At 46.8% G+C, this 23713-nt stretch overlaps 1 protein-coding gene across 2 annotated transcripts in view; it reads right to left on the bottom strand.

Moving 5' to 3' along the window:
* The window catches only part of LOC140389325 (low-density lipoprotein receptor-related protein 2-like), a 534533-nt gene that overhangs the window by 206016 nt on the left and 304804 nt on the right, over positions 1-23713 (bottom strand). For both annotated transcript variants that reach the window (XM_072473491.1, XM_072473499.1), the window contains 3 exons: positions 21853-21962; positions 11108-11285; positions 9497-9710 (listed from right to left, as the gene is read on the bottom strand). In XM_072473491.1, the coding sequence (XP_072329592.1) occupies positions 9497-9710; positions 11108-11285; positions 21853-21962 (502 nt within the window). The remainder of the gene's footprint in view (positions 1-9496; positions 9711-11107; positions 11286-21852; positions 21963-23713) is intronic.

The following is a 23713-nucleotide window of genomic DNA, read 5'->3' as shown; positions in this document are numbered from 1 at the left end:
CCAGTATGTACAACGACCTCTGCCTGTTTGCCCTCCCCCTTCAGGATGCCCTCTACCCGTTCGGAGACATCCTGGACCCTGGCACCAGGGAGGCAACATACCATCCTGGAGTCTCTTTCACGTCCACAGAAGCACCTATCTGTGCCCCTGACTATAGAGTCCCCTATTACTATTACTCATCTGCGCTTTGACCCTCCCTTCTGAACATCAGAGCCAGCCGTGGTGCCACTGCTCTGGCTGCTGCTGTTTTCCCCTGATAGGCTACCCCCCCCCCCCCCCCCGACAGTATCCAAAGGGGTATATCTGTTCGAGAGAGGGACAACCACAGGGGATTCCTGCACTGACTGCCTGCCCTTTCTGGTGGTCACCCATTTCTCTGCCTGCACCTTGGGTGTGACCACATTTACATAACTGCGATCTATGACGCTTTCCGCCACCTGCATGCTCCTAAGTGCATCCAATTGCTGCTCCAACCGAACCATGCGGTCTGTGAGGAGCTCCAGTTGGGTGCACAAGTTTCCTCCCACAGTCCAAAGACGTGCAGGTTAGATGGATTGGCCATGATAAATTGCCCTGAGTGACCAAAAAGGTTAGGAGGGGTTATTGGGTTAGGGGGATAGGGTGGAAGTGACGGCTTAAGTGGGTCGGTGCAGACTCAATGGGCCGAATGGCCTCCTTCTGCACTGTATGTTCTATGTTCTAAGGGAAAAACTCTCCGATGGTCGGAGTATTACCTTGTATAAAGGAAAATGGTTGTGGTTGTTAGAGGTTCGTCATCTCAATCCCTGGACATAGGAACATAGGAAAGGGGGCAGTGAGTTTCACAAATTCACCACCCTCTGCTAAAGTAGTCCCTCCTCATCTCAGTTCAAAATATACCACCTCTCAACCTATCTCTGTGACCTCTCATTCTAGATTGCCCTACAAGGGGGAACATTTACGGGGGATACGTTTACTTTATCAATCCCTCTTCACATTTTATATACCTTGATCAGATCCCCTTTCATCCTTCTAAACTTCACGGAGTATAAGCCCAAACTGTTCATTCTCTCCTCATATGTCAACCCTTTCATTCCCGGAATCAGTCTGGTGAACATCCTCTGAACTGCCTCCAATGCCACCACATTCTTCGTCAAATAATGAGACCAAAACTGGACACAATACTCCAGATGTGGTCCCACCGTAACCCAATACAATTGCTACAACACCTCTCTACTTTTATACTCCAGTCTTTTTGCAATAAATACGAAAATTCCATTTGCCTTTTTTATTGCATGCTGTACCTGCATACTGACATTTTGCTATTCATGAACAAAGATACCCAGATCCCTCTGCCCAAACGCATTTTGAATCTGCTTTCCATATAGATAATAATTTTCCTTTCTATTTTTTCGGCCAAAATGGATAACCTCACACTTACCAAATCAAACTGCATCTGCCAAATTTTGGTCCATTCTCCTAGCCTATCTATATCCATCTATAAACTCTTGATCTCCTCTTCATTGCCTGCTTTCCCACCTATTTCAGTATCATCCGCCGCACATTTTGCTATGTTACACTCTGAATTTGAATTTGATTTATAAATACGCGTACCGAGGTACAGTGAAAAGTATTGTTCTGCGTACAGTCCCAAGAGGTGCAGGAAGAGGATCTATGGGAGGGAGCTCGCAGACGCTCCGGCGCCATCTTGGAAGGCCTCTGTCCCTGCTTGCAGGTCATTTATATAGACTGTAAACAGTTGAGGTCCGAGGACTGACCACGGCGGCACCCCGCTAGTTACAGTTCACCAGCCAGACTGGCCTCATTTATCTTGACATTTTGCTTTGTCAGTCAGCCAAGTCTCAATCCAAATTAGTACTTTACCCCAATCCCCTGTGACCTCACCTTCTGGATCAGTCTTTTAAGCAGCACCTTATCAAACACCTTCTGTAAGTCTAGATATACCACATCCACAACGTTCCCCATTATCCACCTTGCTGGTTACATCCTCAAAGAACTCAAACAAGTTTGTCAAGGATGACTTACCCTTCATAAAACCATGCTGACAATGGTGATTGAGCTGTGTCTTTCCAAATGTTCATCACTGCTGGAGATCATCAGAGTAGTGTTCCAGACTAAACCATCTTCAGATACTTCATCAGTGACCTTTCCTCCATCATAAGGTCAGAAGTGAGGATGTTCATTGATGATTGTGATTCCTCATATACTGAAACAGTCCATGTCCATGTGCAGCAAACCCGGACCATATTCTGGCTTGGGTTGATAGGTAACAGTAACATTTGCACCACACAATTGGTAGGAAATCACCACCTTCAACAGGAGAGAATCTATTTGTCACCCCTTGACATTCAATGGCATAACTATTGTAGAATCCTCTAATCAACATCCTGGGGGCTTACCATTCACCAGAAACTGACCTGTATGTACCAGCCAAATAAATACAATGGCTACAAGAACAGGTCAGAGGGTGGGAATTGTGCAGAGAGTAATTTACCTCCAGATTATCCAAAGATTTTCCAACATCTACAAGGCACAAGCCAGGAATGCGATGGAATATTCTTCATTTGTACGGATGAGTGCAACTCCAACAACACTCAAGGAGCACCATCTAGAACAAGGCAGTCCGCTTGATTGGGATCACATCCACCACCAATGCACAGTAGCAGCAGAGCGAACAATCTACAAGATTCACTGCAGCAACTTACCGAGTCATTTTTGAAAGCACCTTCCAACATGCAACCTCAGCCACCTAGGAGGACAGGAGAAGCAGATGCATGGGAACACCACCACCCGCATGTTCCCCTCCAAACTACACACCATCCTGACTTGGAACTATATTTTACGTTGTGCCACATGACGCAAGAGGAGGCCTCCACATTTGACCAAGAAGGCTTGCAACAGAAGTCAGCAGCTGGAAGGGGTGGAGGGATCAAAGGAAGGAACTGGATGCAGTGACAGAAGTAGGTGAATGGAGGGCAATGGATGAAAGACTGGCAGGTGAAATCCATTAATCTTTTATGTTATTGCATTATGAAATTTTTGTTAATCTCAATGTCCAATTTCAGAATCCAGAAGATTTAACAAACTATGAATCTTAAATGTATACTTACACTTGCTTTTCCACCATCAGAGGGATCATCTTCAAGACTAGCTAATGTCCTGGAGGTCCTTCCATTAACATCAGAGGAGGAGGAGCCGTCATATGCACTAACATCACATCCTTGCTCTAAACATTGCGCCATCTCAGTTACAGGCATGTCAGTGAGTTTGAGTGCTCCAGAAAAGGTGGTTGAACACACTGGGGAAGGCCCGCCACATTCATTTGAGGAACTGTTGGAGATAGATAGTCCACAGGCCTCTGACAATCGGAGGTGTGTTGGAGACAAAGACAATGCTGGGCCAGGCAAACAATGGACCTCTGGAGTCATTTATTAGGCAGCAATTCTGGATGTCTAGCAGGATGCATGTGGAGATGTGGCATCTATTCCTGAAGGTCTGCATGCAGGTCTGAAGTCTGAAGGTCTCTGTATTGGAGGCCACGTGGGGGAGGAGATCCAGTAACTTAATCAAGCATTTCTGGGGTGGCATTCAGACTTGCAAACCCACACACTGACAGTAACCCCAGCAGGACACTGCCGGTGAGATTTGGATGAGGCACTCAGTAGCTCTGCTGGCTACTCATCCATCTGTGGTGAGCAGGGAGGTACAAGCCAACCTCATGTTGGCATATGATGCGGCTCCATGTATTTGGGTACCACGTAGGACACCCTGATGATGACAGCAGCTCCTCCACCCCTCTGCCAGTGACCGTTTCACTGGAGCAAACCACAATGACTGAGGAGTGTACTGCCATTGTGTAGGACTCTCCCGCCCAGTAAAGGCCCCCAAAGGCACCAGCAACCGGAGGACTGCTGCAAAGGTCATACAGGCCGAAGGGGTATCAGAGTCAGCAGCCTGTCTCCAATGCAGCTGCCAGCGACAGGGGAGCACCAAGACATAGCACTCATAAGCAGTTAATTAAATTACTATAAACTCACAAGGGCTACTACGAATGAGATCTTTATCTTTTTTACTTATCTCATGTTTTTCTTGCTGTCACATAACATGCATTAAAATGTAACCTCATGTCACTTCTTGTGCTTTCTGTGCCAATGAGATAGGGGGCCTTCAACTCAAAGGTAAACAGTGAATGAGTTTCAAAGTTCATTTCAGGATGAAGCACAAGAAAAAGAGAGTACCAAGAGGGCTTCATAAGACCCGAGCAATAATGCTTCTTTCCAATGATTTGGAGCGTTAACATTGGAGGTCTACTGGAAGCTCCTTTGAACCAAAACGTGCCTGTTGTCCCTGGTTCCCAAAAGCAGCCTTATTTCTGGGTTTATCATCATCACCCTGTAGCTGAGCAGGTTCTTCTTCAAGGTTTGTGCTGGATTATTCATCATCGACTTGTGGAAACACCTTGGATTCTTCACCCTCCCAATCTCCCCAGATTGTGTAGGGTACAGCAGATAACTATTATGTGTGACATGCATTCCGGTGGATCCTGAAAGATCCTCCCCATTGGTCCAGGCAATGGACCCTCATTTTCAGGAGGTCTATTGGCCTCTCTATTCTGGCACTTTTAGAAGCATGGCTTCTGTTGTCCCTCTCCTCCTCAGGCATGTTTAGATATTTGGTTGATGTTATCAGCCACCTTTTCAGAGGATATCCTTTATCCCCCACCAGCCAGCCATCTAAGCGTGCAGGGCCATGAAAAGCCTGGGAATTTGCAAGTAACGGAGAACATAAGAATAATGACAATTCCCAGAATGCTTCGCACAAACCTGGAGGATGTGCTGCTGGTGATCACACATTAGCTGAACACTGAATGAATGGAAGCCCTTGTGATTCACAAAGGATCCTGCCTCTCCAGCAGATGCCTTGATGGGCACCTGGGCACAATCAATACAATAAGCAACTGGGATCAAGTGGATCCCTTGAAGAGTATAGAGATTGTCGAAATAGAGTTAAGAGGGAAATCAGGAGGGCAAAAAGGGGACATGAAATTGCTTTGGCAAATAATGCAAGGGAGAATCCAAAGAGATTCTACAAATACATAAAGGGGAAAAGAGTAACTAGGGACAGAGTAGGGCCTCTTAAGGATCAACAAGGGCATCTATGTGCAGAGCCACAAGAGTTGGGTGAGATCCTGAATGAATATTTCTCATCGGTATTCACGATGGAGAAAGGCATGGATGTTAGGAAACTAAGGGAAATAAATAGTGATGTCTTGAGAAGTGTGCATATTACAGAGGAGGAGGTGCTGGAAGTCTTAAAGCGCATCAAGGTAGATAAATCCCCGGGACCTGATGAAATGTATCCCAGGGTGTTGTGGGAGGCTAGGGAGGAAATTGCGGGTCCCCTAACAGAGATATTTGAATCATCGGCAGCCACAGGTGAGGTGCCTGAAGATTGGAGAGTGGCGAATGTTGTGCCCTTGTTTAAGAAGGGCAGTGGGGAAAAGCCTGGGAGCTACAGACCGGTGAGCCTAACGTCTGTAGTAGGTAAGTTGCTAGAAGGTATTCTGAGAGACAGGATCTACAAGCATTTAGAGAGGCAAGGACTGATTCGGGGCAGTCAGCATGGCTTTGTGCGTGGAAAATCATGTCTCACAAATTTGATTGAGTTTTTTGAGGGGTGACCAAGAAGGTAGATGAGGGCAGTGCAGTAGACGTTGTCTACATGGACTTTAGCAAAGCCTTTGACAAGGTACCGCATGGTAGGTTGTTGCAGAAGGTTAAAGCTCACGGGATCCAGGGTGAGGTTGCCAATTGGATTCAAAACTGGCTGGACGACAGAAGGCAGAGGGTGGTTGTAGAGGGTTGTTTTTCAAACTGGAGGCCTGTGACCAGTGGTGTGCCTCAGGGATTGGTGCTGGGTCCACTGTTATTTGTGATTTATATTAATGATTTGGATGAGAATTTAGGAGGCATGGTTAGTAAGTTTGCAGATGACACCAAGATTGGTGGCACAGTGGATAGTGAAGAAGGTTATCTAGGATTGCAACGGGATCTTGATCAATTAGGCCAGTGGGCCGACGAATGGCAGATGGAGTTTAATTTAGATAAATGTGAGGTGATGCATTTTGGCAGATCGAATCAGGCCAGGACCTACTCAGTTAATGGTATGGCGTTGGGGAGAGTTATAGAACAAAGAGATCTAGGAGTACAGGTTCATAGCTCCTTGAAGGTGGAGTCGCAGGTGGACAGGGTGGTGAAGAAGGCATTCGGCATGCTTGGTTTCATTGGTCAGAACATTGAATACAGGAGTTGGGACGTCTTGTTGAAGTTGTACAAGACATTGGTACGGCCACACTTGGAATACTGTGTGCAGTTCTGGTCACCCTATTATAGGAAGGATATTATTAAACTGGAAAGAGTGCAGAAAAGATTTACTAGGATGTTGCCGGGACTTGATGGTTTGAGTTATAACGAGAGGCTGGATAGACTGGGACTTTTTTCCTTGAAGCGTAGGAGGCTTAGGGGTGATCTTATAGAGGTCTATAAAATAATGAGGGGCATAGATAAGGTAGATAGTCAACATCTTTTCCCAAAGGTAGGGGAGTCTAAAACTAGATGGCATAAGTTTAAAGTGAGAGGGGAGAGATTCAGAAGGGCCCAGAGGGGCAATTTCTTCACTCAGAGGGTAGTGAGTGTCTGGAATGGGCTGCCAGAGGTAGTAGTAGAGGCGGGTACAATTGTGTCTTTTAAAAAACATTTAGATAGTTACATGGGTAAGATGGGTATAGAGGGTTATGGGCCAAGTGCGGGCAACTGGGACTAGCTTAATGGTAAAAACTGGGCGGCATGGACTGGTTGGGCCGAAGGGCCTGTTTCCATGCTGTAAACTTCTATGATTCTATGATTCTATAATAGCTGACTGAATCCTTGGGAATCCTTTAATCGCTGCAAACCCTCTGGAACATTCTGCCCGGCTATCCTCATCTGTCTTGAAATCTATGAAGGTTCTCACCCTTTTGAGCAGTGCATCCTTCACAAGCTTTATGCATGCGTATGGTGCAAATTGTGATGCAACGCACAGATCACCAACAGGATTCTGGAAGGAACCCGAGATATAAACGTTGAGGGTGACAGTCACTATTAGTGCCACTGGCATTGCGTGCCCAGCTATCTCAGGCTCTATCATGTCACCGGTTGATGTTATGGTATCCTTGAGACAAGGAGCCTTCTTTGACACTGCACCTCTGTCATCTCAAGATAGCTGAAGCTAATCCTGTAAATTCTTCCAGCAGGGTATTGGCGCCTCCTCCTACCTCTTCTCCGCCGCAAGGCTTGCTGTCCTTCAACCGCTTCAGGTTGTGCTTGATCCTGTTGGCAAATTCTTTGACAATGTCTGCAGATTTCTGACCTCCTCTTCTCTCTTGCCCTCTTCTCCACATCTAAGGAAGTGCCTCCAGCTGAATAAACAATGCCCATTTTCACCTTCTGCTTTGCAAAGGTTCTGCTTGTATTATGATGGGGCTAGTTAATTAAGACTGTATAATGTCCCCTAACTTACATAAGAAATGAGTAGGATGCATCACTGATGAAACAGTACAGCCCAAGCTCAAATTACTTGTTTACTCCTACCCTCCTCACTTCTCCATTCCTCCTGAGTCTCATAACCCACAATAGATGTAGAACGTGTAAAAGGTGCGATCCCTGCTTGCCTGTTTTTTCTGGGTTCTGATCATAAAAATTAACCAGATGGTTTTTCACAATAATCAACAATGTTTCCATGGTCATCAATGGACTTTACTTCCAGATATTTATTGAATTTAAAATTTCACCATGTGCCATGGTGGGATTCAAACCCGTATCCCTGGGTTTCTGGATTACCAGTCCAGTGATGATACCACTCTGCCACCACCTCTTGTCTGACCATAAAATTGAATGAGCCTCGAAAAATTGCAGTAAATTGTGTCTTTAATTAGCTCAATGTTCCTTTAATTGATGTCGGACGGACTTCCGCCATTAAATCACGAATATCACGATGCAGTGTTACACATAGAATCATACATAGAAAATGGAAGCAGGAGGAGGCCATTCGGCCCTTTGAGCCTGCTCCACCTTTCATCACGATCATGGCTGATCAAGTTCAACACCCTGATCCTGCCTTCCCCCCATATCCCTTGATCCATTTAGCCCCAAGAGCATATGGCTAATTCCTTCTTGAAATGGCACAACGTTTTGTCCTCAACTACTTTCTGTGGTAGTGAATCCACAGATTCACCACTCTCTGGGTGAAGAAATTTCTCCTCACTTCAGTCCTAAAACGTTTACCCTTTATCCTCAAACTATGATCCCTAGTTCTGGACTCCCCCACCATCGGGAACATTCTTTCTGAATCTACCCTGTCTAATCCTTTTAGAATTTTGTAAGTTCTATGAGATCCCCTCTTATTCTTCTAAATTGCAATGAATATAATCCTAACCGACTTAGTCTCTCCTCATCTGACAGTTCCGCCACCCCAGGAATCAGCTTTCACTCCCTCCATAGCAAAAGCAACCTTCCTCAGGTAAGGACACAAAAACTGTACACAATACTCCAGGTGTGGCCTCACCAATGCCCTACATAATTGCAGTAAAACATCCCTCTTCCTATATTCAAATTGTCTCGCTATGAAGGCCAACATACCATTTGCCTCCTTTACTACCTGCTGTACCTGCATGCCTACTTTCAGTGACTGATGCACGAGGACACCAAGGTCTGGCTGAGTATCCAACTCTCTCAATTTACACCCATTTGAATAATAATCTGCCTTCCTAATTTTGTGACCAAAGCAGATAACCTCACATTTATCCACATAATACTGCATCTGCCATGCATAAATGGAATACATCAGGAATCCCTCCCGATGCTATCACATGACATCAGGAGTGTCAGGCGCCCATTCAGGCAACGTAACATTCAGGCCAATATCTCCTGGCAGCCTATTTGCACCCTCCTCATAGCTTACTTTCTCACTTTGCCTTCCATCCATTTTGTCCCTTGTTTTCTTCTCACCACGAGCCTGCATTTTATTTCTTTTCAAATTTTTGAAGCTATTAGTGAATCAGCTTTCACCGCCCCTTCAGGCAATGCACTCCAGGTTTCTAAATGTTTTAGCTGGTTTGCTGATATATTTTCAGAGCACACAACATGTAGGAAATAACAAGTACCAAATTAATCAGATGATGTTTGATGTGCATAAAGTGTTACTTCAATTTAACCTAAATCAAACGTAAATCATTGGTGCTTCCTGCGAAGTATGTAGATGTATTTTCTTGTTTGTCCATGGAGCTGAATATACACAACAAAGATTGAATCATTTTGAGATATTTAATAATCATACGAAAGCTTTAGTTAAAAAAACTATAGAAATCTAACTATTCAAAAGTCCTACATACATGTTATTTCTCACTGCTGTTGTGTAACTGTGCAGTACTTTTTTTACTAATCTGCTAAGTAGTACTCACTGTCGTGGAAGTGAACTCTGAGAGATTTCAGTCCTGCAACATTATTCCTCAGTACAACTGTATTGTCACCAGTGACTTTTTCCACACGTTCAATGACTTCAAAATCAGAATCCGTATAGTAAAGGAAGCCCTCATATGTGGCTAATCCCCGAGGATGGGAAAGGTGGCTAACCACAATCATTCGGTGCAAACCATTTAGATCTCCTCGTTCAATCTATAGGAGCAATACAAAATCAGTAGTTGCACATTATTTCAATAGTCGTACATCATGAATTGGCATTAAGTATAATATTACTTATATTTCAAGATATTCTAGATAATTAATCAATTTGAAAATATCGTTAACATTGCCAGTGGAGGGGAGGTGGATTTTGGCACGAGAAGAGGCTGCCAGGTTTATCCTGGAGACATCTTTCCATGCAGCATCCTTTTCGGCTCGGGTGTGGGGGGATGCGCTGAGTGTGGGTGAGTGGTGTGACTTCCTGACCGGGCAACCTATAGCCCACAGAGGGCCCCCACATTGACAAGGACTGTCGTCCCAGTGAAAGAGCCTCTCCCTGTCCTGCACAATGACGACACCCCCACTTGACCCCCTCCAGCCCTACTCACACCCCACTCTTCTAGTGCAGACACCCCACTCACCCGTCTTGTGGGGCCTCCTCTGGCTGCTACTCCAGAGCCTGTTTCAGTCACAGTAGTGGCTGGCACTTCCTGTGGTGCTGATGGAACTAAAGAGCTATCTTTCCTCTGACTGGCCGGCTGCATTTGAGGGTAGGTTATTTGACTTTAACCCTAAAGGCAGGAAGTTAATGGCCTAATTGATATTTAATCTCATTGGGGCTCCCAGCCAAGGCAAGGTAGTTGGATGGGTCCACTGCTGTAGCCATTGAATTCAGCCTCTTCTAATCATTATCAAACATAGCACAGGGGCAGCACGGTAACACAGTGGCTAGCACAGTTGCTTCACAGCTCCAGGGTCCCAGGTTCGATTCCTGGCTTGGGCCACTGTCTGTGCGGAGTCTGTACATTCTCCCCGTGACTGCATGGGTTTTATCCGGGTGCTCCGGTTTCCTCCCACAGTCCAAAAATGTACACGTTAGGTGAATTGGCAATGATAAATTGCCCTTAGTGTCCAAAAGAAGATTAGGTGGGGTTACTGGTTACTGGGTTACGGGGATAGGGTGGAGGAGTCGGCTTGGGTGGGGTGCTCTTTCCAAGGGCCGGTGCAGCCTCGATGAGCTGAATGGCCTCCTTTTGCACTGTAAATTCTATGATTCTTACCCAATCAACATTGATGCAAAAATTAAAACTTTGATGAAGCATCGTAAATGATAGAATAAATGTACATATCTCAGCTACAAACATGGTTAAATGCCTTCATCTCCTTAAACCTCCTCCTCACCCCCCCTCACCTCATTCATGGAATCAAGGTTCATGCTCACAATACAGTAGCATTCTCTGATGGAATCAACAGAGAAACAGAATAAAGAGCTAATAATTATTGAGTTGTTTCTGCTGATTTCCTATTAAAAACATGGTGGGAGACTGGGAGATATTCAAAATAAAGAACATTTTGGGTATGTGCCTTCGTAACAAAAGGAAAATACATACCACACCAGTACCAGACACAGCCCAGTACAGCCTGCGTGCCTTGATGTCAATAGTAATAAACTCTACATGATCCAGATCATTAGTGAAAAGAACTCGAGGATTAGAGCCATCCATATAAGCACTGGCAATCTTTGCTGGGATCCCACTGCCCGTACCTTGGTCAGTCCAGTACAACTTCCTGAAAAAGAATTACATATGGTTCTCAGAAACTCTGAAAGCATGCAGCAATCAGAGGAGGACAATAAAAATATAGCAGTGGAATATGTTCATTGTGTTAACTCACCCATGCCACAGGTACGAGTGAAGATGTTGTTTATGAGGGAGGTAAACCTGGCAATATTTATTTAATGGTGCTATAATCTAGCTGTGACTAGAAATATCTTACTTTTGGTTGGAAATAATTCAATATAAATTTACAGATTCAAAGTTTTTTTAAAAATATATATTTTATTCAAGATTTTTGGCCAAACATAACAGTATGTAGTGTTTCTTTTACACAACAATAAAGCAATATAAATAACAGTGGCCAGTTTTAAACAAATAAATAAATAATATATAAACAAAAACAGAACTGAATGGCAACTGCCTTGTCCAAAATAAATACTCTCCAGAAATACAATCCAACAATCCAATATACAATTACCTATAACAACTACCTATACATATTATACATATACAATAACATCTCTGAGAGTCCGTTCGATCCCCCCCCCCTTCCCCCCTGGGTTGCTGCTGTTGTCTACTTCTTTTCCATTCCCTCTATCTTTCTGTGAGGTAATCGACGAACGGTTGCCACCGCCTGGTGAACCCCTGAGCCGAACCCCTTAACACGAACTTAATCCGTTCTAACTTTATAAACCCTGCCATGTCGTTTATCCAGGTCTCCACACCCGGGCGTTTGGCTTCCTTCCACATTAACAATATCCTGCGCCGGGCTACTAGGGACGCAAAGGCCAACACGTCAGCCACTCTCGCCTCCTGCACTCCCGGCTCTTCTGCAACCCCAAATATAGCCAACCCCCAGCTTGGTTCAACCCGGACCCCTACCACCTTCGAAAGCACCTTTGCCACCCCCACCCAGAACCCCTGTAGTGCCGGGCATGACCAGAACATGTGGGTGTGATTCGTTGGGCCTCTCGAGCATCTCGCACACCTATCCTCTACACCCAAAAATTTACTGAGCCGTGCTCCAGTCATATGCGCCCTGTGTAACACCTTAAATTGTATCAGGCTTAGCCTGGCACACGAGGACGATGAGTTTACCCTATGTAGGGCATCAGCCCACAGCCCCTCCTCAATCTCTTCCCCCAGCTCCCCTTCCCACTTCCCTTTCAGCTCATCCACCATGATCTCCCCCTCGTCCCTCATTTCCCTGTATATGTCGGACACATTACCATCCCCCACCCATGTCTCTGAGATCACTCTATCCTGCACCTCCTGCGCCGGGAGCTGCGGGAATTCCCTCACCTGTTGCCTCGCGAAAGCCCTCAATTGCATGTACCGAAATGCATTCCCTTGGGGCAACCCATATTTTTCCGTCAGCACTCCCAGACTCGCAAACGTCCCATCTACGAACAGATCTCTCAGTTGTACTACCCCAGCTCTTTGCCATGCTCCAAATCCCCCATCCATTCTCCCCGGAACGAACCTATGATTGTTTCTTATCGGGAACCGCACCGAAGCTCCCATCCTTCCCCTATGCCGTCTCCACTGCCCCCAAATTTTCAATGTAGCCACCACCACCAGGCTTGTGGTGTATTTCTTTCGTGAGAACGGCAACGGCGCCGTCACCATTGCTTGTAGGCTAGTCCCCCTGCAGGACGCCCTCTCCAATGTCTTCCACGCCGCTCCCTCCCCCTCTCCCATCCACTTACACACCATTGAAACATTGGCGGCCCAGTAGTACTCACTTAGGCTCGGTAATGCCAGCCCCCCTCCCTGTCCCTACTGCGCTGCAAGAATCCCCTCCTCACTCTCGGGGTCTTCCCAGCCCACACAAAACTCATAATACTCTTCTCGATTCTTTTGAAAAAAGCCTTCGTGATCACCACCGGGAGTGACTGAAACACAAAAAGGAATCTCGGGAGGACCACCATTTTAACCGCCTGCACCCTACCTGCCAATGACAGGGACACCGAGTCCCATCTCTTAAAGTCCTCCTCCATCTGTTCCACCAACAGCGTTAAGTTAAGCCTGTGTAATGTACCCCAATTCTTGGCTATCTGGATCCCCAAGTACCGGAAGTCCCTTGTTACCTTCCTCAACGGTAAATCCTCTATCTCTCTGCTCTGCTCCCCTGGATGCACCACAAACAACTCACTTTTCCCCATGTTCAGTTTATACCCTGAAAAATCCCCAAACTCCCCAAGTATCCGCATTATCTCTGGCATCCCCTCCGCCGGGTCCGCCACATACAGCAACAAATCATCCGCATACAGAGATACCCGGTATTCTTCTCCCCCCCTAAGTACTCCCCTCCAATTCCTGGAGCCCCTCAATGCTATGGCCAGGGGTTCAATTGCCAGTGCAAACAATAACGGGGACAGAGGATATCCCTGCCTCGTCCCTCTATGGAGCCGAAAATACGCAGACCCCCGTCCATTCGTGACCACGCTCGCCATCGGGGCCCTATACAGCAACTGTACCCACCTGATATACCCATCCCCAAAACCAAATCTCCTCAGCACCTCCCACAAATAATTCCACTCCACTCTATTAAATGCTTTCTCGGCATCCATCACCACCACTATCTCCGCTTCCCCCTCTGGTGGGGGCATCATCATTACCCCTAGCAGCCTCCGTATATTTGTATTCAGCTGTCTCCTCTTCACAAACCCAGTTTGGTCCTCATGAACCACCCCCGGGACACAATCCTCTATCCTCATTGCCATTACCTTGGCCAGAATCTTAGCGCCCACATTCAGGAGGGAAATGGGCCTGTAGGACCCGCATTGCAGTGGGTCTTTTTCCTTCTTTAGGAGGAGCGATATCGTTGCCTCTGACATAGTCGGGGGCAACTGCCCCCTTTCCCTCGCCTCATTAAAGGTTCTCATCAGTAGCGGGGCCAGCAAGTCCATATATTTCCTATAGAATTCCACTGGGAATCCGTCTGGTCCCGGGGCCTTCCCCGCCTGCATACTCCCAATCCCTTTCACCACCTCCTCCGTCTCAATCTGTGCTCCCAGTCCCACCCTCTCCTGCTCCTCCACCTTGGGAAATTCCAGCTGATCCAGAAAGCACATCATTCTCTCCTTCCCATCCAGGGGCTGAGCTTCATATAATCTTTCGTAAAATGCCTTGAACACTCCAATCACTCTCTCCGCTCCCCGCTCCATCTCTCCCTCCTCATCTCTCACCCCCCCCTATCTCCCTCGCTGCTCCCCTTTTCCTCAGTTGGTGGGCCAGCAACTTGCTCGCCTTCTCCCCATATTCGTACTGTACACCCTGTGCCTTCCTCCATTGTGCCTCTGCATTACCCGTAGTCAACAAGTCAAATTCTACATGTAGCCTTTGCCTTTCCCTGTACAGTCCCTCCTCCGGTGCCTCCGCATATTGTCTGTCCACCCTCAGAAGTTCTTTCAACAACCGCTCCCTTTCCCTACCCTCCTGCTTTCCTTTATGTGCCCTAATAGATATCAGCTCCCCTCTAACCACTGCCTTCAGTGCCTCCCAGACCACTCCCACCTGTACCTCCCCATTATCATTGAGTTCCAAGTACCTTTCAATACACCCCCTCACCCTTACGCACACCCCCTCATCTGCCAATAATCCCATGTCCATTCTCCAAGGTGGACGCTGTTGTTTTTCTTCCCCTATCTCCAGGTCCACCCAATGTGGAGCATGATCCGAAATGGCTATAGCTGTGTACTCCGTCCCCGTCAACTTTGGGATCAGTGCCCTTCCCAGAACAAAAAAGTCTATCCGTGAATAAACTTTGTGGACATAGGAGAAAAACAAAACTCCTTACTCCTAGGTCTACTCAATCTCCAGGGGTCTACTCCTCCCATCTGCTCCATAAAGTCCTTAAGCACCCTAGCTGCAGCCGGCCTCCTTCCGGTCCTGGTCCTCGATCTGTCCAGCCCTGGGTCCAGCACTGTATTAAAATCTCCACCCATTATCAACTTCCCCACTTCTAGGTCCGGATTCCGTCCTAACATACGCCTCATAAAGTTGGCATCATCCCAGTTCGGGGCATACACGTTCACTAATACCACCGCCTCCCCTTGCAATTTACCACTCACCATCACGTATCTGCCCCCACTATAGTCTTTGCCTCAAACTTTCCCCGCTTCCCCACTAGTATGGCCACCCCCCTGTATTTTGCGTCTAGCCCCGAATGAAACACCTGCCCCACCCATCCTTTGCGTAGTCTGACCCGGTCTATCAGCTTCGGATGCGCCTCCTGAAGCATAACCACATCTGCCTTAAGTTTCTTTAGGTGTGCGAGAACCCGTGCCCTCTTAATCGGCCCATTCAGCCCTCTCACATTCCACGTGATCAACCGTTTTGAGGTCTCTTTACCCACCGCCCCCCCCCCACTCTTGACGACTAGCCATCTCCTTTTCCAATCCAGTTCCTCACCCGGTTCCCACGTAGCCGTATCTCCCCCAAGCGGCGCCCCCCCCGCCCCGACCACCCCCCCACACCAGCTCCCCTATCTCCCCAGCAGCAGCAACCCAGTTAACCTCCCCCCCCGCACTAGATCCCAAACTAGCGTAATTGCACCCCCCATGTTGCTCCCAGAAGTCAGCAAACTCTGGCCGACCTCGGCTTCCCCCCATGACCTCGGCTCACACTGTGCAAGGCCCCCTCCTTCCTGCTTCCCTGTTCCCGCCGTGATTACCATAGCGCGGGAACAAAACCCGCGCTTCCCTTTTGGCCCCGCCCCCAATGGCCGGCGCCCTCAGCTCCTCATCCTCCCTCCCCCACGACATGGGGAAGAGAGAAAAGTTACAGGGTCGCAGGATTAACAACTTGGGAAGTCATCTCTTCCCTCTTTTCCCCCCTTCATCCCACATATTCACCCCCCCAATTTGTCCCAAACGTTCTTTTTATGGCCCGCTCACTCCAGTTTCTCCTCGACAATAAATGTCCACGCCTCATCTGCCGTTTCGAAGTAGTGGTGTTTCTCTTGATGTGTGACCCACAGTCTTGCCGGTTGCAGCATTCTAAATGTAATCTTCCGTTTGTGCAGCACCGCCTTGGCCCGATTAAAGCTTGCCCTCCTTCTCGCCACCTCCGCACTCCAATCTTGATATACGCGGATCACCGCGTTCTCCCACCTACTGCTCTGAGTTTTCTTTGCCCATCTGAGGACCATCTCTCTGTCCTTATATCGGAGAAATCTCACCACTATGGCTCGAGGAATTTCTCCAGCCCTCGGTCTTCGCGCCATAACTCGATAGGCTCCCTCCACCTCCAGCGGACCCGTCGGGGCCTCCAATCCCATTAACGAGTGCAGCATCGTGCTCACATATGCCCCGACGTCCGCCCCTTCTACACCTTCAGGAAGACCAAGAATCCTTAAATTCTTCCTCCTCGCATTATTCTCCAGCACCTCCAGCCTTTCCACACACCTTTTGTGTTGTGCCTCGTGCATCTCCGTTTTCACCACCAGGCCCTGTATGTCGTCCTCATTCTCAGCAGCCTTTGCCTTCACGACCCGAAGCTCCTGTTCCTGGGTCTTTTGCTCCTCCTTTAGCCCCTCAATCGCTTGTAATATCGGGGCCAACAGCTCCTTCTTCATCTCCTTTTTCAGTTCTTCCAAGCAACGCCGCAGGAATTCTTGTTGGTCAGGGCCCCATATTAAACTGCCTCCTTCCGACGCCATCTTGCTTTGTGCCTGCCTTCCTGGCCGCTGCTCTAGAGGATCCACCGCAATCCGGCCACCTTCCTCTCTTTTTTCCATCCGTGTCCAAGGGGGATTCCCTTCTGGATTACAGCACAGTTTTTTTGCCGTTAAAATTGCCGTTGGGGCTCCTATCAAGAGCCCAAAAGTCCGTTCCACCGGGAGCTGCCGAAACGTGCGACTTAGCTGGTCATCGCTGCACCCGGAAGTCCACAGATTCAAAGTTAAGTATGTATTTGCGCTCCTGCATGCTGTACATTAGCATGCTTTTGTATTCTTCATGAGATGTGAGCATTACTGACTAGGCCAGAATTCATTGCCCATCCCTATTTGCCCTTGAAAAGATGATGGTGAGCCATTTTCTAAACTGAACCAAATGGGATGGCCCCGAAATGCAACGAGTCATTCAAACCTCCACTGACTTCAGTGGGATGGGGAAATCACACCAGCATTACGCTCCATCCATTGTTTTATTGTGCCATTTATTCCTTTGTTTTAGCAGTTCACATGGAACTGAATGTCGTACATTTTGTACTGCCAATCTACATACTGTCTGTGGTCAATAGGCTGAACAACCCATATACAATCAGCCAGATTCTCCATTCCTGAGACCAAGTGTCGACGCCGGGACAGGATTCGAGGAGTTTCACAACAGCAAAGCTGGTGCCGCACCTGGACCGATCAGCAACCGTTAAGGGACTAGCTCTGGCTCCATGTGGAACACAATCTATTCCAATAAGAAACAGTGCAGGATTCGCCGGGTCCAGGATTGGCACTCAAGAGGTTGACAAGCTGCAGCCGCATATACACACGTCGCCCCTCACACACAGCATCCCAGCCAACAAGATGGCAGCAGGATGCACAGTCCCGAGGTTCACCGCCACAGAACTGGAGACCCTGCTAGGCGCCATGAAGGAGAGGTGGGCAGCCCTGTACCCTAGGGTGGGGAGGAGGTTGCCAGCAACCGCCATTTGTCATGCCTAGACATAGGAGGCAGAGGTGGTCAGCGCCATGGGTAACACCATCCAAACAGGCCAGCATTGCCAGAAAAGACTACACGACCTCCTCAGGGTGACCAGGGTGAGTACGCAGCACTGTGCCCCTGGCACCAACTCCCATTCCACACACCCGTAACCCTATCACCCCCCCTCCCACCCGGAGGGAGGCTGAACCCCCACCCTGCACCACATGCTGGCACCCATACCAGCCATCATGGCCGGGTGCCCTGGCCACTGAAGCCATCAGTTACACACCCCCGGGGCTGCATGCGTCAGACTGTCTAACACTGTGGATTCTCTGGGAGCAGAAGAAGACTGGAGGGGGACGGCCGGACCTGTAGCGCCTCACCACAATAGAACAGAGAGCCCTGGACATGGTTGGCAGGCCCGAGGAAAGGGCAGTCGCCGGGGTGGAGGTCGGCACTGGACGAGGAAGTGAGAACCCACTGAAGTTTGGTGCCCCTTGGCATGTGTGTCACCCTCCCCACCGACATCCCCACACCACCCTTACCCCCACACCACCTGCACACTCACACTACCCTCACACCCACACCACCCGCACACCCACACCATCTGCACACCCACACCACCTGCACACCCACACCACCTGCACACCCACACCATCGGCACACCCACACCACCGGCACACCCACACCACCGGCACACCCACACCACCTGCACACCCACACCACCCACATGCTCCAGTACATCAGATGGAGGGAGGAACCCCCAAGGGGGCGGACGGTCAGAGGGTAGGCCGGTCCCAGGGACTAGCTGCCATCCAGATGGGTCTCGGGCTCCTGAAGTGGATGGTCCCATCCATTGTGGAGTTGCAGTCGTAGAGCCAGGAACTACATGAGGGGTTGTTGGCTAGCATGCAGCACCATGGATCAACATGTCCAAGGCCTGGTGCATTCTGTGCAGGCAGTATCCGAGGTCCAGGACAGGTCTGCCCTCACACAGGCAGCCATGTGCCAGGGCCACCGGGACATTGCAGCGGCACTCCTGAGCGTGGCCCAGACACAGAAGTTTAACTTTGCATTTGTTATCACTGTTGCAATGTCGCTGCATACGACCCAAAATCTGGACCTTAACTCCAGTGGGGAGTCGGGTGGGTGGCAAGAGTGTGTGTTTGGGAAAGTGGGGGATTTAGTAATTTTGAAGTAGCTGAAGATGGTTAGACCTAGGTCACAACCCTGAGGAAATCTGAGGAAATCCTGCAACAATGTTCTGGGACTGAGGTGACAACTACCTATGATAATCTGTGATAATCTTCCTTTATGCTAAGTATGACTCCAAGCAGTGGATAGCTTTTCTTCAAATTTCCATTGTGTGGTGTTTGTCCCCTTTATTGGTGATCTGCCAAGAGGGTTACATGACTTGGGTAACTAATCAGATATGAGGATGGGGTCATCATCCTGAGGACCTAAATCCATATGTGTCAGTCTTCAGCCAATCGATTCACTCCATGCGCTATCAAGAAATGGCTGAAGGCACTGGATACTGCAAAGGCTGTGGGTCCTGACAGTTCAGCAATGGAACTTGTGCTCCGGAATCGTACTGTGTTCCAGTAGAGTGTGCCACTGGATTTCTGTATCAGTTCGGTAATAGAAGATGAGTCTCAGCCACAAGGATGGAAACCTCTGCATTGTGGCTATATGTTAATAAACATTGTTATTTACCTAACTGGTGAACAGGAAATATTACACATAGACTCCAGTTTTGCGAGGGCTCTTTGATGCTACACTCAGTTAAATGTTGCCTTGATGTCAAGGGCATTCATTCTCACCTCATCTCTGGAGTTCAGCTCTTTTGTCCATGTTTGAATCAAGGCTGTAATGAGGTTAGGAGCTAAATAGCCCTGGCAGAACCTAAATAGAATGTCAGTGAGCAATTTATTGCTGAGTAAGTGCCGCCTGATAGCACTGTCGACAACACCTTCAATTACTGTTGATGATCAAGAGAAGACTGATGTGGCGGGAATTGGCTGGGATGGATTTACCCTGCTTGCTCGGACAGGACATACCTGGACAATTTTACACATTGCAAAGTAGATGCCAGTGGCACACTCTACTGGAACAAAGTACAATTCCGGAGCACAAGTTCCATTGCTGAACTGTCAGGACCCACAGCCTTTGCAGTATCCAGTGCCTTCAGCCATTTCTTGATATCGCATGGAGTGAATCGAATTGGCTGAAGACTGACACATATGGATCTAGGTCATCAGGAGAAGGCCGAGATGGATCAACCACTTGGCACTTCTGGCTGAAGATGGTTTCAAATGCTTCAAGCTTGTCTTTTGCACTGATGTGCTGGACTCCCCCATCATTGAGGATGGGGATATTTGGTATGGTGGTGGTGTCAAATCTGATGAAAGACCATAAAACCATAATCCACAGGAGCAGAAATAGGCTCTTCGGCTCATTGCGTCTGCTCCGCCATTCATTGAGATCATGGCTTATCTGATATAGTCCTCAACTCTACTTTCCTGCCTTATCCCCAGAACCTTTTAGTCGCTTACCGATTAAAAATCTGCCTATTTCAGCCTTGAACATACTTAACGATCCAATCTCTGCAAGTCTCTGTAGTAAAGAATTCCACAGAGTTACTACCCTCTTCATCTTCATCTCTGTCTTCAATGGGTGACCCCTTACTCTAAGATTATGCCCTCTGGTCCTAGATTCTCTCACAAGAGGAAACATCCTCTTAGCATCTGTCCTGTTAAGCCTCCTGAGAATCATGTACGTCTCAATAAGGTTGCCTCTCATTCTTCTAAATTCCAATGAGTACAGGCCCAACCTATTTAACCTCTCCTCATAAGAAAATCCTTCCATACCTGGGATCAACATTGAGAACTTTCTCCAGACTGCCTCCAATGCCAGTATATATTTCCTTAGGTAAAGGGACCAAAACTATTGCAGGTGTGGTCTAACTAGTGCTTTGTATAGTTGTTATACTTCATTGACTATGAAGTACAAGCCAACATTCCATTTCCCTTCCCAATTGCCTGCTAAACTTGTATCTAGCTTTTTGTGGTTTACGCTCAAAGATCCCAAATGCCTCTGTGTTGCAGCTTTCTGCAGTCTTTCTCCATTTAAATAATATTCAGCTCCTTTATTCTTCATACCAAAGTGCATAACGTCACATTTTCCTACATTATATTCCATCTGTCAAGTTTTTGCCTGCTAACCTAACCTGTCTATATCCCTCTGTAGACTCTTTGTGTCATCCTCCCCACTTGCCTTCCCACCTATTTTTGTGCCATCCACAAACTTGGCAATAGTGCATTCACTTCCCTCATCCAAGACATTAATATATACTGTAAATAATTGTGGCCCCAGCACGGATCCCTGTAGCACTCCACTAATTACAGGTTGAGATCCGAAAAATGCCCCTCTGTCTTAGTTAGTCAATTCTCAGTTAGCCAGTCCTCTATCTATGCTAATATGCGACCCCAAACGCCACGGGCTCTAATGTTATTCGGTCGCTTTTGGTGTGATACCTTACCCTCATTGTGAAGATGGGACTTTGTCTCCATAAGGACTGTGCGGTGGTTACTCTTACCAATGCACGTGTCAAGTAGACTGGTGAAGATGAGGTCACATAGGTTTTTCTCTATTGTTGGTTCCCTCTCCACCTGCCTAGCCCCAGTCTCACAGCTCATCCTTTAGGACTCAGCCAGCTTGTTCAGTGGTAGTCCAGTGATGTTCGCACTACACCACCCCCTCCCCCATTTCTGACTTTGAAATTCTTCAACTTTTTTTTTAACAAGTCGGTTGATGCCACATTTTGTAATGCAAAATATTTAGCATCACACAAATGAGAAACCCATCATTTTTCTTCAACTCTACATTTAAGTTATAAAATTACTTATAAACCTACTTTATTGTTCCACTCACCCTCTTGCTGGATCTACCACAATTCCCTTGGGTCGTCCAACACCAGTCCTTTGTCCATTGTTAGTTAGTATTATTTTTCTGTACTGGACATCACCATGCACTTTTACTACCTGAAAGAACAAGAAATGAGCTTTCATGTCATATGGAAAAATGTCTTCAAATAATTAATGAAATTATTAAACATCACTGTGTTCATACTTTTTGTAAATCTCATCATAAAATATCAGAAATCCTGCAAGAACAATTCACAATTATCTTACTACAATGTTTCTCTTTCATAACAATCTGAATTCAACACTGACCATATTTTAAGCCCATACGGTCCTAAAAAGTGAGATATTTGAATAAAATTAAAATTAATTCAATGTTGATTTTGTGACATTATTACACTTGTGCTTTTTTAAGTTCTGTAGAGCTAATGCTTTTTCATGCAATAAATGCATATGCATCCCCTTTAATAACATCACATGAGATTTGGTGGACTGGAGAAACATTAACACGGCAACACTGAGGATGGGGAATGAATGATAATAGTTGTCTCAATAGCAAAATAGCACATTGCCAACTTGGAGTTTGTCATATCAATAATTGTTAAATTCTTTTAAATGTTTTTGTTTACAACACAAATTAATCTTCCATGGTCTTGTTTCTGGACAACATTACTTAGCATAAACATTAATTTGTGTGAGTATGCTGTTGGATCAGGGCCCAAATGATATTCTCTATAGAAGTTCAGGCTGTAGGACACTCTGATAGGGTATTCAAGTGTCAGGAAACCAAGGTATTTTTAAGCAATCTCTGTTTGGATTGTTGGATATTAGAAATAAGGCATAGACTTAAGTGAGTTTAATTTAGTGTTTCTGTGTGACAAACAGTTAAAACTCGAGTTATATTTACATTAAACAAAGGTGTTTGTATGTATGTATGGGGCTTTTGGTTTCATGTCAAACTGTGTCTGTATTGTGTTTAGAGAATTTATGACGTGAAAAGCGCACATATGTTAAGAATTACTGACTGTTGCTTAGCAACCAGGAGCCACCTTTAAGTTAGAAATACATTTTGAGGTTAATTTTAACTGGATCCAAAGCATTCAGAGCTAGGAAGGTAGGGTGGAAACAGTTCTCACAGCTCTACCAAAAGGAGAAGCAGTACAATGGAGTAATGGGTAGAAAGCAAGTTCCACAGACTAAAGAACAGATAATTCTAGAAACCAGGGAATAAAAAGAGAAGTTCCAGAAAGATTGAAGTCAAAGGGACAAAAGGAACTGGAATTTGAACAAGGTATTGTTTATTGAATTTAAAGACAGAGAGAAGGCTGCAGACCTGGTGAAATTAGCGTGCAAGAATCCAGATATCTGAAGCAATCTTAAAGCTGGTGACCTTAGCACATTCTGTGATGCAGTAGTATTTTATTGGCATGTCTGAGTACCTGAGAGATTGTGTGGAAGCTTGAATGCATGTGGCAAATCAAGGCAAAGGAATATTAAAATGAGAGCTGGAAATCCTGGAAGTGGATCCTTGCTGAACCCAGCTGAGGGAGAGTGTTGTTTGGAAGAAGATTCGAAGGCGGGTCTTTTTGACAGTACAGTTCAGAAATACTGATGTGGTATCATCCGGGGAGATTTGAGAAAATTCCACAGAATTGTAAGGAGCATCCAGGAGGGCTTCTTGAAACAATATCGAAATAATCCAACTGGGGAAGGCGCCGCACTGGATCTGTTCTTGGGGACTGAGCCCGGCCAGAGTTTGAAGTTTCTGGAGGGAAGCATTTTGGGAACCAGGACCATAATTCAGTAAGTTTTAAGATACTGTTGGATAAAGATAAGAGCAGTCCTCGAGTGAAGGTGCTAAATTGGGGGAA

This window comes from Scyliorhinus torazame, chromosome 2 (assembly GCF_047496885.1).
Source record: "Scyliorhinus torazame isolate Kashiwa2021f chromosome 2, sScyTor2.1, whole genome shotgun sequence".
NCBI classification, from domain to species: Eukaryota; Metazoa; Chordata; class Chondrichthyes; order Carcharhiniformes; family Scyliorhinidae; genus Scyliorhinus; species Scyliorhinus torazame.
The sequence above is the reverse complement of the archived record's forward strand: the minus strand, read 5'-3'. Positions and strand labels throughout refer to the sequence as shown.